Source organism: Xenopus laevis, chromosome 6L, assembly GCF_017654675.1.
Source record: "Xenopus laevis strain J_2021 chromosome 6L, Xenopus_laevis_v10.1, whole genome shotgun sequence".
In the NCBI taxonomy this organism is placed as follows: domain Eukaryota; kingdom Metazoa; phylum Chordata; class Amphibia; order Anura; family Pipidae; genus Xenopus; species Xenopus laevis.
In genome coordinates this window covers 36,987,083-37,004,818 of record NC_054381.1, presented here as the reverse complement: position 1 = coordinate 37,004,818, position 17,736 = coordinate 36,987,083, and the positions used below count along the sequence as shown (strand labels likewise).

Genomic DNA, 17,736 nt, shown 5'->3' with positions numbered 1-17,736 from the left:
TGCATATCCACCAGGTTGAAGAGTTTTTTTTCAATCATGCTTTGCTTTGTGTGTCCATGTGTTACCAACTTTTAGAGAGGACTACAAGCAACCTTACAGCAATTTCAGGCCAACCTGGGGAGAATGAAAGTATTAGAACTTTTTTAGATTTAAATCTTCACAGAGCAAGCTGCCAATAAATTATATGTGACACATGTCTCGATATAAAGTTCATATATCCAACTTGTTACCTTGTCTTTTCATTCTCTCAGATGTCTTGCACAGCAAGGCCTCCTAACCAGGAAGGAAGGTGCGTAAAAGAAAATTGCCTGTCCCAGCCACAGCAAGCACCAAATATTAAATACTGTAAATGTTACCACATGTTCTTTCAAAGAAAATCATTGCTCATTCAGTGAAATTATATTTTACTGTTAGCATCCCTTTGGGATGTCTTGTATTGCACATGCTGCTTTTCAGCAGGCTGGGATATACAGTTTCCTTTGCACTTCTCACAGCTTCCTGACTAGGAAATGAGTGTAAAGAAAAATTGTTTTCCCATCTGACTAAGATAGTATATTTAATATTTTAAGTACTATCAACCATACTAATATTAAAGACTGTAATTTAGTCTTAGAAAAGCAGTACTGCTATATTGCAAATTGCTGAGAATGTTATCAGAATCATCCATATCTTATTCTTGAAATTGATACTGGCATAATCAATAATCTTCAGGCTTTATCCTATATATATAAAGACATAAGAAGTGCAATGCAGATTTTGTGAAGTTAGATAAAATGTAATTTTTTAAAAATAAATATAATTTACACTCGGGTAGGAATTTATATAGGACAAACTGGTGAAAACATTTAAAGAACAATTGTGTGGTAATTTATATAACTTGGCTCAATTTGTAGCAGATACACTCAGAGACACTGTCAAGTTGTCCATGCAAGTTGAGGGGATCCAGCAGGAGCTGGATAGACCCAGTTGGGTTGTCCCAAGTCAATGATCATATCACATTAGGAGCCTGTGGAGAACTATTGGTAGAGAGCTACACCCCATCCAGATGCAGAACTGACACAGTTTTGAATCCAGAACTAGTGATGGGCGAATTTGTCCCATTTCGGTTTACCGCAAAATTTCCAGCAAACCTTGCGATAAATTAGACGCCGGCTATATTTGGCATGCATTAAAGTCAATGGGAATCCTCGTCTGCCGAATAAATTCGCCCATCACTATCCAGAACTAATGCTTTTTTGCTGAGCTCCAACTTTTTGGAGGACAAGAATAGATGCAAAAGGTTATAAAGCAAATATATATATAATTTGTATTAAGTGTTTGACCATATCCTACCTGCCTGCCTTTCTTCTCACTCACTACAGCTTTGCTGAATATGTCTCTCAAAGATACCTAGTAGGTCTGTGTCCACTGTAAATATTACCAGCTTTGGAAAAATGCCCCACAAAATTGACTTACTATCATAACAGGTTAGAAATGGTTTCCACTGAAACTGTTTGAGTAGATAAACTGTTCTAACATTGTGCCAAAAAAGGGGCTTTTGAAGTTCAGAAATGTGTCATGCTGTGTGGATGCCCTTGAATATGAAGTGGCTAACTTATTGGAGAGTGAGTCATGAAAGCACGAGTATTCAGTATGGTTGATTGTGTTGCACATTTCCATTTTAATCTTTGTGGTGTGACACTAGCCCCACCCTAACATTTTATTCTCAGTGCAGCTGGTTACCCACTGAGCATGGCATACAGAGAGTGTGTCAGGCATGAACTCTGTGACTGTGGATTTGCATTTAGTTGCCACATGAGCAGCTGACAGTTTAGCAGGTCTGGAAATAGGTAGCAAAGTGCTGTAAATGCGCACATAAGCAATGTTCCATGCACTGCGGATCCAGCTTCTTCTGGCTGGTACCTACAGTGATGGCAGAAAGATTCCATAGCACTTCCAAACTTTATAGGAGCACAACTGCTTTTATTGTACTCAGAGATCAGTGAAGTGAAACACCATCTTCAGACCATTCCGGATGTCTGGAAAAAAGCCCCGCCACAAGAGTTAAAACTATTTTTTTAAAGCATCACCTAGAAAAAAAAGAAGCCGTTGTATATAAAAGCTTCCGATCACAGCACTGTAACATTATGTTTACCTTAAAATAGATATTTCCTGATAGGAAAGGTAGTCTTATAGCCATAAATGAAGAAGGATTTGAATGACCTGCATCCAGATGAAACTGATTATGTTTAAAGCCTGACAGTGTCAAGTTTAGCTGATAATGAAATGTGGGAAGGATATGGCAGGGTTAAGTAAGGAGAGAACAGGGCTGGGACGAACACAAAGGGAGAGCGGGGAAAGAGTTTAGTATTTTGGATCTAGCGAAATCTAGCCCACTCGCATACATTCATGTGTTTGGTAATCTATTTTGCAATAAATGATTTGGGGGCACATTTACTTAGGGTCGAATATTGAGGGTTAATTAACCCTCGATTTTCGACTGCCGAAGTTAAATCCTTTGACTTCGAATATTGTAGTCGAAGGATTTACCGCAATTCGTTCGATCATACGAAAATTAAATCCTTCGAATCGTACAATTCGAAGGATTTTAATCCATCGATCGAACAATTTTTTTTTTCGACCATAAAATTGTTAGAAAGCCTATGGGGACCTTCTCCATAGGCTAACATTGCACCTCGGTAGGTTTTACTTGCCGAAGAAGGGGGTCAAAGTTTTTTTTAAAGAGACAGTACTTCGACTATCGAATGGTCGAATAGTCGAACGATTTTTAGTTCGAATCTTCGATTCGAAGTCGAAGTCATAGTCGATGGTCGAAGTAGCCAAAAAAAGCATTCGAAATTCGAACTTTTTTTATTCTATTCCTTCACTTGAACTAAGTAAATGTGCCCCTTGAAGTCAGTCACCATTATACTGTAGGTGTTCAGCAGTCCTCTGGCACAGCAGTGGAAAGACCTTGTACTTTTAAGGGTAACATGTAATGGAAGGACCTCCACTACTGCATACACTGCATACACTACATACCAGCATGCTTGCACTCACTCTCACTAAAATACTGCATATTGTGAGCCATCAGGAGGGCTGTCTTCTCCCCATTTATTAATCATCCCTCTGGATGCATTTATTTATTGACATGTTATGCAGATTAACATGCATTCTTGGGCGTTACAAATGTCTGAGCCACATGTTACAAGTGCATAGGTCATTAGACAAATGTCACACGGGTCTGAAACTAGGTTGAAAATTAGCTCCTTATCTTGCCTGCACCGGGACCCATTGCACTGGCCCTGGAGGGTGGTTGGGGATCACACTGCTTTGGGCCCCTCTGAAGATTTTTTGCAGAGGGGTCTGGTGCTCTCTAGTCACACCACTGGTAGTGTTTAATCCAAATCCAAGAAGCCATAAGCAGAGCATAGCATAATGCCTATGAATGTAACATATTGTGCAAAGTGTAAAATTCAAATGCAAAGCATCTGAAGTGCAGCATTTACAGCAGAACTTAGTTTTATTACAGAGCTGGGATTGCCATCTTTTTACTTCTCAACCATGGGCGTGGGGTGGGGCTGGTGACATCAGGGCTGGGGGCGGGTGATGTTGGAGGCTGGGCGGATGCTTTAAGGGATGGGTTTGATGATATTGTGGGCTAGGGCGAATGATATTTACATCAATGTCCTGTCGGACAGGCTGTTTTCACCTGGACAGCCCCTCCAAAAACCAGGCTGTCCAGGTGAAAACCAGACAGGTGGCAACCCTATAAAGAGCTTCTCTCATATGTGCTCCCCTATGTGGGCAGGTCCAGATTCCCCATCACTTCCTATTACATCACTAGTTAGTCCAGAACTGCTGCTACCGGTGCTGACATAGTCCAATATACGACACGTATGTTGTGATGCACATTTTTCTTGCTGCATTAGTGCACAAACTGTAATTTTGTGGTGGAGCATCAATAACATCATTACCATTCAGTTCACTTGCAGTTCCTTTTCAGATAGATGCTCACGGCAAGTTGCTAAGGCAAGTTGCTAAGGAGCATTTATTGCGGGTATTGTGAGTAGCATAGATACCAGTTCAGATTTAAATTCATTTTAGACCTTTGCAGTTGGACTAGTCCAACTAGTCTGTGATCATTGGGTACTTCATAAAAAAAATCACATGTGATAGAATTATACAGGTGTAGCATAACATAAGCATTACCTTCTACTAAACACAAATCAACAGGAATAACCTGAGACACAGTAGCTTATAAAGCATCCAATATTTTCACTACAGCATAAAATGCCTGAGGCAAGCAATACAAGCACATACATGTGCACCTAAAGGAATTTAAATACACCAAGGTATGTTCAACAAAAGTTTAATATATCATTTGTGTTTAAAAATTCACCTATTCTGATTTCTTAAAGAAAACACACCTATTGTTATGTTATCATGTATAGAGTGTGTTTGAGATTATCAGAAATGCATGAATCACAACTTTACCTAAGCAAAACCCCCTACAGAATGATCAAGGGACACTGCAGTAGATCAAGTTAAAACCCCCACTTTGTTCTCTTGCTTGGGAGCATGTGTGTGTGCATGTGTAATAAGGCTCTTTCTTTAGTTCACACCAATTTTTTGTTGCTATTAAGTTACCACCACTTGTGTTTGTTAGTTTTTACACTGTGCATTTTTGCTTTGCTTTTTCTGCCCCCAAAGGAACTGATGAACTTTGCAAGCTAATGCTATTCACCACTCATCGCTTTGTTATTCCTGCAGGAGTGAAAGCCTACAGATATTCTCTCTCAGTGAGACATAACACCCCATGTGGGTGTAGAACAACTGATAAATATGTACTAGTTTTTTGTATATCAGCTCCACTGGAACAGGAAAAGATATGTATTATATATAATCTTTAAAGAGCACTGCAGAATATGTGAGCGCTGCATAAAAAACCCTTAATGTATTTATTGTAAGGCGAATCCTGGGTTACCAATATCTGTTGTTGGCCATAAGCCATATCAGCTTTCATATACAGGCATAGGATCTGTTACTCGGAAACCCGTTATATAAAAAACTCTGGAGTAGCTGAGCATATCAGTTAAGACAGTGGTCCCCAAATGTTTTTGCCCATGAGCATCATTCAAATGTAAAAAGAGTTGGGGAGCTACATAAGAATGAAAAAAGTTCCTGGAGTGTCAAATAAGGGCTGTGATTGACTATTTGGTAGCCCCTATGTGGACTGGCAGCCTACAGAAGGCTGTTTGGCAGTACACCTGGTTTTTATTCACCAAAACTTGCCTCCAAGCCAGGAATTAAAAAATAAGCACCTGCTTTGAAGCCACTAGGAGCTACATCCAAGGGGTTGGTGACTGGTGAGCAACATGTTCCTCACAAGCCACAAGTTGAGGAGCACAGAGTTAAGGGATACTTAAGAAACCATATGAATATCAAAATGACCACCCTAAATGAAACCCTAATGATTGTCAATCTCTACCATTGATTTTCACAAGTACATTCAGTTTGAACATAATTAATGATGATAGTTTGTCTGTTCAGCAGCTTCTAGGCAGTGTAATGCACCAGATGTGGCTCTAACCAATAAAACATTGGTTGAAAATCATTTCACACCCAGCAGAAGCAGATTCTCATGACATACTTTTGCTATGAATAGCTATTAACTTTAAAAATCAGTTAATAATGAGACTGATTTAAACAAGCCCTTTATATTTCCATTGTAAAACTGACAGTTGTTTGCTTTTTCTTCTTTTAATGATCATTTGCCAGGCATTCTAGTTCCTGCCTTATTTGTTTACTATTAGACACACATCTTGAAGTACTTGTGACCCAGTGTGACTTAACACTCTCTGTTTTCACTTGTTATAGGTCAAACTAGCAGCTGATTTTATTTTCCAAGTACAGTAGATATATATACAGTATATATATATATATATATATATATATATATATATATATATATACAGTATATATATATATATTTATATACAGTATATATATATATATATATATATATATATATATATATATATATATATATATATATATATATATATATATATATATATATATATATATATACCTACAGTCATAACTAATGATTAAGTGATGTTCCATATGGTTTGGAATAACCTCATTGTATTACTAAGTAAGTTGTTGCAGTAATGAAACATTGCCTTACATGAGCTTCTGTATTCGTGCAACAGATGTCTCCTTAGCAATGTTCTCAAACTTTTGAACTTCATATGCCACAACCACATGCCACAATCTAATATGCATATTGATTGAATCTATCTATCTATCTATCTATCTATCTATCTATCTATCTATCTATCTATCTATCTCTGCTCAGCCCATATCACCTCCCTTTCAGTTAAATGGGAACAACCAATTATAGCCAAATGCTATCTACCACTGCTCAAAAATATGAGTTTTCAAAACATTTGTAGTGGGTGCCTACAGAACGCATTTTAGGACATTCTGCAGCAAAATACCTGTACTGCATGCAATGTCCTATGCCTTCAGAATGGCGCATCGGTTGCTTTTGCCGTCACCCATCGTCCAAATCTGCAATCACACCTCCGTCCTCTACCCTCCCTTCTCAGTCGGCACTTATACGAACTCCCCCGTCAGCCTTCTGCCCTCAGCCTTCCACCCTTTGCCCTCAATCCTCCGCCCTCAGTCCTCTGCCTTCCGCCCTCAGTCCTCTTCCTTTTATTCCTCTTCCTTCCGCCCTCTACCCTCTGCCCTCGCTGCTCAGCACTCCCCCCTCAGATCTCTCTTTTCAGCCGACAGTCTTATCCATAAGTTTCTAAAGTGGTGAGCGAGGGCGGAAGGAAGAGGACTGAAGAAAGAGGACTGAGGGCGGAAGGCAGAGGAATGAGGGCGGAAGGCAGATTACTGAAGGAGGAGGATGGAGGGTTGAGGGTGGAAGACTGAGGGAGGAAGGCTGAGGGCAGAAGGCTGATGGCGGAGTTCGTATGACTGACGACTGAGAAGGGAGGGTAGAGGACGGAGGTGTGATTGCAGATTTGGACGATGGGTGACGGCAAAAGCAACCGATGCGCCATTCCGAAGGCATAGGACATTGCATGCAGGACAGGTATTTCGCGGCAGAATGTCCTAAAATGCGTTCCGTAGGTGCCAGCTGACCCATGCTCATCTTTTGTAGCAGGTGCAAGTGACCTATGATTCCTCCTATTCAAACTAATGGTAAATAGTCTGCGGGGAATAGCAGTGATTTTAAACACTGCAACAAATTACAGTGATTAAACCTTTATGCAGGTTTGGTAAAAAAAAAATCTAAGGACCCAAATCAACATTGCCATTTGTTCTCATTATCAAGGTGCTGAATGCTATGAATTTTATTAGAAACATACAAATAGAAAAAGTCTTTCTTGTATGCTCGTAGCCAAAACAAGTTTTTGTAAAAGAGCAAAAAAGAGATAATATTATCTCAAAATATGTAAACACTGCATCCTTCTAACACCAGATTTCCAGGTAAAGCTAATGATTCTTCTAGAATAGTAAGGTATCGTTCAAAGCAAGCCAGCTACATCTGAGTTTGGTCAAAGTGGTACTGGGTTGTAAATAAACCTTTAAGGATATACAGCACAATTACATCACTGGTATTTGGTTTTTGTTTGTAATGAACCATGTATACATTCTACACGTATACAGTAAAAAAAAAAAAACATCAGTTCATAAAGAAATCCTGTCTGTGATCTTGGAATTTTACCAGCTCTGTCTTTAGAATGTGTCAGTTTATTTGACTGATTCATATAATTTAATATACACTATGTACAGTATTAGCATATCCTATACCAAATGTATTTTTAGTTAAAAAGAGTACAGAGGGTCATCTCCCTAAATCCCATATGGCTAAAGTTTTTAGTCTTAACATCGATCACAGAGCATTCAGGAAAGAGTCCTTATAAAACATTACAAGACTTCTGAGTAAGTTGTAACATCTGCAGAACAGATGCAAATGGATATGAAACCTGCCAACATTTTTTTGGGCCTTTCAACCCTTTTTCCACCAGAGAAAAACTATGAGGGCCTTCATTTGAATGATGTGAAAATAGACAAAAAGGTCAGAAAGGGATGGTATCTCCAAGCTCAAATCCCTGAAGGGCTGTAAAGCCAGGATATTTCCAGAAACAAATAAAAAAAAAATGAGATTAACTTCACGCTATTCGAAACAAAGTACAATGTCTGGTAAGGTAAAACAAAGACAAAGGTAGACAAACAAAGGCAAAAACAGTGTCTCAAACAAAGAGGTATAAAAGGAAACTGAAATGATTTAAACTATAAATTGGATGTTATCCATGTATCTATTTCAGTGCTGGGCCTAGACAGGGAAGCATGCACATGATCATGCATGTGATCACACATGTGCACTGACAGCAGTCGAAGGATCTGGAGACTGGGAGATCAGCTAGGGGCCAGGGGATAAGGACCCAGAGTAGGGGTAGGCAAAGAGAAGAGGTTCTTGGCTAGGGCCCTAGGCACATGCCTCTTATACCTACACCTAGTCCTGGCCCTGATCATTATATATCGATGCTGCTTATTTAAATGTTTTATATAATGTAGTAGAACATTATTACACATGGTATATCAAATCTATCTATCTATCTATCTATCTGTCTGTCATTAGGAGCCAATACTCCTGCCTGTATATTAAGGAGTATAGTAGGAAGCTAGATTTATTGGCAGAATCCCACACAGGGAGAACATACAAACTTATTGCAAATATTACTCAAACTGTAATCAAACTCATGACCCCAGTACTGCAAGGCCAAGATGCTACACACTGAGCCACCTTTTTTTATTTAGCAATAAGCTTTAAATTGCTGCAATTGTGTATGTTGATTGATCTGCCAAGTGTAATGTGTCCCCCTCCTCTGAAAGGGCTAATGTGACAGTTTAATTACACCACTTCGGCAGTGAACTAATACTGGATGGAGCAGATAAGACTTAGGGCAAGGCCAGACGTAGCCTTTTTTGTGGCGTTTTTATGTTACATTTTTAAAAAAGAACAGCCAGGCGTAAATACGCCACTGAAACCACATGTGACCGTCAACATGCGTTTTTCAGCGCGTAGGATTCTTTTCCCAACATGCACTTCTCATTGTTCTCATCGAATTTAGACGCCATATTTAAAATACGCTGCATATTTACGTAAAGTGTGCTTTCAAACGTGCAGATCCCATAGAGTCTATCGATTTGGTAGCTTCTTGGCGTATTGGCGTTTCTGCTAAAAAACGCCAATACTGGCATCCTGTGGCGGATTTCAGCTTGCAAGCGCCCTGTGTGAATTGCCATAGTGCGTTTTCCATTAGTTTCAATTATTGTAAATGCAATTCAGTCAATAGAGTAACTTGAAACATTCAATGTACTGCTCATATAATCATTTGTTAAGTATTTTATTTATTGTCATTGGCAAAACTTTATTTTTTTCTTAATTTTGCCTGGAGTTGAACCAAAGCATGTGCTTTTAATAAAGATTTGCATTCTTGTTTAGTGACTTTCATTGTAATGAGTCCATTGTTGGTTGGTATGAATATTATTTACATTTCTTTCACAATAGGAAAAAAAGAAATGATATAAACTTGTTCTTGTTCTTTTCACAGATTCCCAAGAAGGAAGCTACAAGTCAGATGTGAACAGTAAACCTCGGAAGGAAAGAACAGCATTTACAAAAGAACAAATTAGAGAGTTAGAAGCTGAATTTGCTCACCACAACTACCTGACAAGATTGAGAAGATATGAGATAGCAGTGAACTTGGATCTTACAGAAAGACAGGTATTTATCATAGCTATTCCATTGTTCTCTATAAGAAGTATAACAGTATAACAGCTTCCTTTTCACGGCTTATGTTTATTCCTGAGTTAAGAGGTCTCAGAACTATACACATGCCATACAAGGCCAACTGGCAGCCCCAATGTAAACTTGAATGTATTGTACGCTTATATACCTGGAATTTACCTCGAATTTCAAAAACTCGATTAATTATAAAGCACAAAAAAACTTGAATGTAGTAAAGTGCATTCTACTCATCATTTTCAGTCTACCAACTTTCAAGAATATTCAAAAAATTTGAATTGGGAAAACTACTGACATTTTGCCTAGGTGAACTCGCACTGAATCTTACATGAACTCACCATTTTACATTCAAGTTTTTTGGGCTGAATAATTAACCCACCAAAAAATTAAATCACTCTATGTAAGTAAATCTGCCCCTTAGCATGGACAATCTTAAATGGTGTTCTTTGTGCCACAATGAGCCTCTAACCCTAATACTGTTGCCATGATTTCTTTTTTTTATTTGACTGGCTACCAGAATGGATGGGTGCTGCTGATTTAGACACCTACTATTTTAGACACCTACTATTTTTGTGGACTGACAAAATCACTGTAGTCATTGCTTAAATTTGCAAAGGGAAATCATTATGCTGTCTATAGTAATGTGCAAATTATTAACTGCAAATGTAAAGCAGATGACCTGTGCTTTAAAAAATGTCTTAAAAAAGAATTAGAAAAGGCACAATACCAAGAAATGAGGGAGTTCCCATCGTTCACTACAGTGATGAAAACAAGTATTTCCAGTTCTCCAATTTAACTTTTTGTGTGAGACGTGCAGAGACGTGCAACTAAACTGGTTAGGGGATGGAAGACTTAAATTATGAGTGTAGACTGTCAAGGTTGGGGTTGTTTTCTCTGAAAAAAAGGTACTTGCAAAGGGACATAATTACAATTTACAAATATATTAGAGGACATTATAAACAAATAACAGGGGACCTTTTTACCCATAAAGTGGATCACCGTACCAGAGGCCACCCCTTTAGACTAGAAGAAAAGAACTGTCATTTGAAGCAACGTAGGGGGTTCTTCACAGTCAGGACAGTGAGGTTGTGGAATGCACTGCCGGGTGATGTTGTGATGGCTGATTCAGTTAATGCCTTTTAGAATGGCTCGGATGACTTTTTGGACAGACATAATATCAAAAGCTATTGTGATACTAAACTCTATAGTTAGTATAGATGTGTGTATATATAATTTTTGTGAGGGCATGGAGGGGTGTGTTTTTGGATGTTGTGTTTTTATTTGGAGGGGTTGAACTTGATAGACTTTGTCTTTTTTCAACCCAATTTAACTATGTAACTATGTAACTATGCCACTATGTGTGCCAAGGCTGAGACAAAGGGTAGCCAGGACAAGCAACCATCTAAGGCACTTTTATGCATGGACAAAGCAAAAAGATATCAGTAACTGTGCTCCCCATATTTTTATTCAGATCACCACGTGAAACAGGAATAGTGATGGGCGAATTTATACAGCAGGCGAAATTGCCGTGAAAATTCACCAAGACAAGACAATTCTGACGCCGGTGACAATTCTAGGCACCCATTGACTTTAATGGGCGTCAGAATTGTTGCCAGCGTGCGAATTGCCACCGGCATTGGAATTGTCTCTGGTGTCAAAAATATTTTGATGCCGGCGGGAAAATTCACGTTCCGGGAATTTTTTGCAGTTTCGCGAATTTCGTGGGAAATTCGCGAATTTTTTGGCGAAGCAAAATGGGAGAAATTTGCCCATCACTAAACAGGAATGAAATACTCAATAATCAACCCAATGATCACTGAACTCCTCATACCATACTTTCTACTTAGTACATTAAGGGTTTACAACATTGCATGAAGAAATAAAACAGGTGAAATGAGGCCTACTATCAGTATAATAGCTAATTCAATTACTGAGTTATAATAAAAAAACAAACATTATATTAAAAAATGTCTTGCTTTCAAAATAACACATATTTTGTAAAAAAATAAAGCATTATTTAAAAAGTTTTTTGTTTGATAAGGTCAAACAAATTCACCACTAGAGGGCCCACTCTTTTCTGATTCTTAGTTAGTAGAGCAACTATTACTGCCTCTTATATTTAAAAATAAATATACTGTACACAGTGACATTTGCCTATTTCTAGAAAAGCATATTTATACCTTACTTAAAATTGGGGTATGTTTTCCCTTTAAGGGCAGTTCAAACATCCCTACAGATAAGATTAACCAGGAGGAAGCTGGCAGTGAAAGAGTCACAAGAAGAATTTCTTTTAAAGAAAACTACTCTATAGTAATCATTGTGCCTTTATAAACAATAACGTTTCTTGCCAGCAGGAAAGTGATGGAAACACTGAGCTTTCCAAGAGAAAGAAGAAATGTAATACTCAAACCCCCCCAACCCACCCCGTCTGTTTGAATAAATTGAAACCTTCACATTTCTTAACCATGCCGTTATTTTAGATTGGATTACACTACGGATGTCTAGTCTGCCACAATCCAAGAATTGTATGACTACAATTCCCAGCATCCCTCAACATTCTTAAACTGTTCAATGATGCTTACAGCTACTGTTTAACAATATCTGGATAAACTCAGGATACATCATTATAATTAATAATAAAGTGTAATTATGAATCGTCAACATATTCCACAGCACTGTGCAATAGATGTGTATATACACTGAACATACTGATTTACATACAAAGCAACCAATAACCGATACAAGAGGTAAAGAGGTCCCTGTCCTAAAATAGTTTACAATCTAAAAACATCTAAAACGTTCAGACTGCTGACATAGAGGGGGTTATTTACTAAAATCCTAATTTATTTCATATTTTATTTTACAAAACCACGACCAAACTCCCATGCCCAATTTTAGCTGATTTATTAACATTTTTAACTTTTAATTGGAGTGGAAAATCGAGCAAAACCACCATCGCTCAAATTTTTTAGGCGTTTTCTTAAATTTTCCCAAATTTCTAAATTGTGAAATCAAGCAAAACCAGATTCACTCAAATTTTTCAGGGTTTTTCCAAGTCTGCCCAAATTTTTCAGCCTTTTTTCCCAAATTGCTCAAATGTTTTGAGTTTTTAAACTCAGCACAAACCAAGAAAACTTCAAATTGAGATCCTGTAGGTGCCTCTCCCTTATAAAGGACCTCGACAGGTCTGAGATATTAACATTCGGATTTTAATAAATAACCACTAGAATGTGTATTTTCTACTATATACAGTAGGGCAATGTCTGTTTTATTTTTTGTTTATTTTTGTAACATGACCACTCTTAAAAAAAAAGAAAGAAGAGATTCGCAGTATGATTTCCAACTAAATGATAAAAATAGCATTCCATAACTTGTGTGCAAGGTAACGCATTCATATTCCACAAACTATTTAAGCAACAACTTAATCATCATTCTGAGGACAGGATGCCAACCCAGATTGCTGACTAAGGGAAACATGCTAGTTAGCAGATGCACCCAATAGATCAGTCTGCAAATGCTGATTTAGAAGTTGTTTTAATGCCATCTTTACTGTCACTGACAACATGTATTTCATTTCCATTTACTACTATGGAATGGTACAGTAAATGTTGGCATGGTAAGCCAAGCACTAAATTTAGGAATGTATCCTTTGATATTTGAGATTAAATAAAGTACTGTAACTGCACAAGGGTGTAGCTTGCCAGATATATATATATATATATATATATATATATATATATATTTTTTTGGGGGGGGTTATCAAGGTCTGAATTTATCTGAGTATTTCTAGGTTTAAAATTCAAGCAACTCAGATGGACTTTATTTATGAAGAAAAAAGCCAGAAAAAATAGGAAGTGATGGGCGAATCTCTCGCTTTTCGCTTTGCCGTAAAAAATCATGAAATCGGAAAGTTCACGAAAAAATCTTGAAATTCAGATGTTTTCACAAAAAATTAGAGCAATTCGAAAGTTTTCACTAAAAAATCAAGCAATTCGAACCTTTTCACGAAAAGAATCGAGCAATTCCAACCTTTTCACGAAAAAATCGTGAAAATCACCGGCAGCAAAACGTGGGAATTCACTGCGACTTCGTGCCAGGCGAATTTATTCGCCCATCACTAAAAATAGGGACTTTTCCTGAGCTTTCCCCGAAAACTCCGAATTGTTCGTGGTTTCTGCACAAAAAACTCTGAAATCTATGAAAAATCTTGGTAGAAATTTATAACAGTATTTGTGTAATAACTTGTAGACTTCGGTATTTGGAATATATTCTCTGATAAATACATATGAGAATATATTTTATTTAATACAAGTTCCCCTGGTGTTGCAGTGTACCACCACAAGGCTGCATTGCGTGTTAAAAAATTTGACATATTGAACCCAAAATTGCACTTTGCCTTCTGCACAAGTAAATGACATAAATGTATTTGTTGTTCTACTGCTCCATCATCAGCATTGTCTGCATGTGCTACATTTAGTCTTCATATTCTCCAAAGCGTCCTACCCACAATATACATTAACATGTAGCGGAAGTATCAAATAATGTATTGAAAAGAATCCTACACTAAATTGTCGCATTAATGGATATGCCTTGAGTCGAAAATATGTCTTCCTTATATATGTACGACAAGCGTGGCTTTATCTGTATCCTCCTCTTGTTCACATTGTTTTGAATAAGCCTGATTTCATAAGGCTTTCCTTAGGATTTCCTGTAGACATTAATCTTCCTGTTAGAGGGCAGATGGACCATTCAGCAATTGTACCATTGTGATTCTCATCACAGGGGAGTTGGCCAAGACGTGCAATGAAGACACTCACTGGTCCTGCCATAAGATTCATCAGTTAACCTCGTCACACCCTCATTGCTGCAACGGGTACATTGACAAATACAATATCTACAATCTCAAAAGCCATATGAAACCAATTATCCCATTAGTATTTATTACTAACAGCTCATGGATGTTTTTGCCATTTGCAGTTTGGTAAATAACCCCCTAAAGATTTTTATTTACTGTATTAAATATGCATCATATTAAAATCTGATTTGATTCTACATTGAACAAATTTTTAACTAAAATTTCTTACCCTCGCTGATACAATGGGTACATTTCTGAGGTTGTTAATAAATTACATCAATAATATACCTGAAAATCCAGCCAACCACATTCTTACTTTTTAAAACATATATATAGAATGTTCAATTACAACCTAAGGATAAAATAAATATAAGGTACCTGGGGACAGATTTAGGGGATCACACCCAAAATAAAGTTCCAAAACTAGGGCTGGTCCTTGTAAGGGACCAAAAATGAGGATGGAGCGGCCTAATGAGAATGGCAATTACAGTAGAATTTGGGGTAAATAATTTCTTGCTGTTTATAAAACCATTTTAAAATTAGCGCCAAACTGTTTAGGTTAGCAGGTGAATAGATGGCAGTAAATATACATCTGGTAGATAGGCTCAATACAGCATTTGAAGGCTTGGTTTGACATTGTAGGGGAGTAGTGTAAATAATTAGCAATTCTCAATGCAATTATACAATAATTTTATTTTTATTTAAAGGTCAAAGTTTGGTTCCAAAACCGAAGAATGAAATGGAAGCGAGTAAAAGGGGGCCAACAAGGAGCTGCCGCTAGAGAAAAGGAACTGGTGAATGTAAAAAAAGGAACTCTTCTACCTTCTGAGCTTTCTGGGATCAGATCAAATAGCCTTCAGCATACAGCTGACTCATTAACCAATGATGATAGCCACGATAGTGATCAAAGCTCTGAACATGCACATTTGTGATTCCAAAAAAATAAAAGACTTTCAAGCAGTTTTGTTCTCAGGAAGAAATTGCTACATGGCAAGACTTATTCAAACAATGTCGATGTACACAGATATTCTGCTGAACGAATCTGTTTGTATTTTTCTTTTTGAAGAGTTTACTTAAACACCACACTAATGTCTTAAAAAACATGATTATGAAGAAGGGAAAACTGGTTTGGAACATTCCAATAATTAAATGATTACAAAACTGATGACTATGGGCAGGTATACTTGCTTAAGCTTGCACTGACGTTTACTCAGAAAACAGTTTACTTAATACAAAGATAGTTTTCAGTTTCAAAAAGGCAGTGATAAAAACCCGCTATTTTATATGCAAAACTAAAACAAACCAAAAAAAAATAAAATACATTTTAGCTCTGTAAATATTCATATCGCAGTATCACTATGTTCACTACTTTTGCAATGCATTAATGTATGAAGTAAGCATTGAACAAAAAAAGACTTTGCAATATGACTTGTATCTTTCTCTATTTAACAACATCAATCCTGCACATAAGTTCAACCTGGAAATATTTATATTATGATTATTATTATTAAAGTGACTTCCTCAAAGAGATTTAATTCTTTCTTGTGATGTCAGGGATGTCCACGCTAAGTGCCTTGAGTTGTGAAGGAAAAACTTCCAACATCCTCTGATATTTATCTACCATAACTGTAGTTCTAACATCTCTTTATTGGTTGTTGCTGAGACTAGAACGTCTTACTTTGTTTGCCCTGAAATTCAGAATGGTGAATTGTGTTTACTACATTGGAACACAGAAACACAGATGGACAATTCAACAGTTGCCACAGATAATGCAGTTTCCTTGAAACACAGTTGTTCAGGTTAATGTGCTGTAATGTTGAAAGTACTTTTCCATTATCTAGACCAGGGATCCCCAACCTTTTGAACCCTTGAGCAACATTCAGAAGTAACTAGCTTGAAAACTGTTCTTGGGGTGCCAACTAATGGCTGTGATTGGCCATTTAGTAGCCCCTATGTGGATTGTCAACCTACATTAAGGCTCTGTTTGGCAATGCATCTGGTTTTTATGCAACTAAAACTTGCTCCCAACCCAGAAATTCAAAAATAAGCTCCTGCTTTGAGGCCACTGGGAGCAATATCCAAGGGGTTGGAGAGCAACATGTTGCTCACAAGCTACTGGTTGGGGATCACTGATCCAGACCAAGACTGTTTAAATTTGAGACAAGAAGAATATTATGTCTTCATGCGTGCCCATTTATCTGCGTTACCTTCAAATACTCAGGGTAATATTGTATGTACATTTAGCATTGAAATACAGTCGCTTTAAAGCCATGATGGAACACCATGTAAAATATCAGGAGTCATTACTAGTGATGGGCAAATTTAAAAATTCTTGAGTGTCAAAATTGTCGCGCACATAAAAATTTTGCGGACATAAAAATTGTCGCACGTCAAAATTATTTGGATGCCCATTAACTTTAATGCATTTGGACAAAATAGTCGCTCGTGTAAAAATTATTGTCCTTCAAAATCATTTTGCAGCCCAGTGACTTCAATGTATTTCACAATTTCGCATATTTTTCAGGCGAAGTGAAGCGACAGATTCACCCATTACTAGTCATTACTGAATTAAATTGTGTAGCTTTATTGTGGTATAAAAGGAGGTGTCAACTTGGAAAGAAATGGGTAAACCCAGCTTGAGTGCCACAGCTTTTTACACCACCTTTCAAACCAGAATGCATTGCTGTCTGAATTTACTGTCCAAATAGTGTAATTTATGGTGTACCTTTTGGTTTTAGCCTGGCGAAAAAGGAAATACGGACCTTTATAAATACAATGATTATTCCTTTTATAGTGGATTACAGTATCTCTAAAATTGTGATATACTGTATGGCGTTTGATGCACCCATATGGACTATAAAAAAAGTTGTTTATACCATTTTGGGTGTAGAATCTTTCACAAGGCTTTATAAAAGTGCCCATTTAGCAAACAGAAGCCATTAGCTCAAATCAAATGACTGGGAGATCAGAGTGTTCAGTGATTTTCCAAATTTACAAGCTAAACTAACACATTCTTGACAATTATCAAGCACTAGCACAAAAAAGACATTTGCTCAAAACATGG

The 17,736-nt window shown here is 37.3% G+C and overlaps 1 protein-coding gene across 1 annotated transcript in view; it reads left to right on the top strand.

Annotated features, from left to right (window-relative positions):
- meox2.L (mesenchyme homeobox 2 L homeolog) overlaps positions 1-15,985 on the top strand; it is a 65,823-nt gene extending 49,838 nt beyond the window's left edge. The window contains 2 exon segments of the mRNA NM_001171982.1: positions 9,624-9,796; positions 15,380-15,985. Of these exon segments, the coding sequence (NP_001165453.1) occupies positions 9,624-9,796; positions 15,380-15,604 (398 nt within the window). The 3' untranslated portion in view covers positions 15,605-15,985.
- The last annotated feature ends 1,751 nt before the right edge of the window (positions 15,986-17,736 follow it).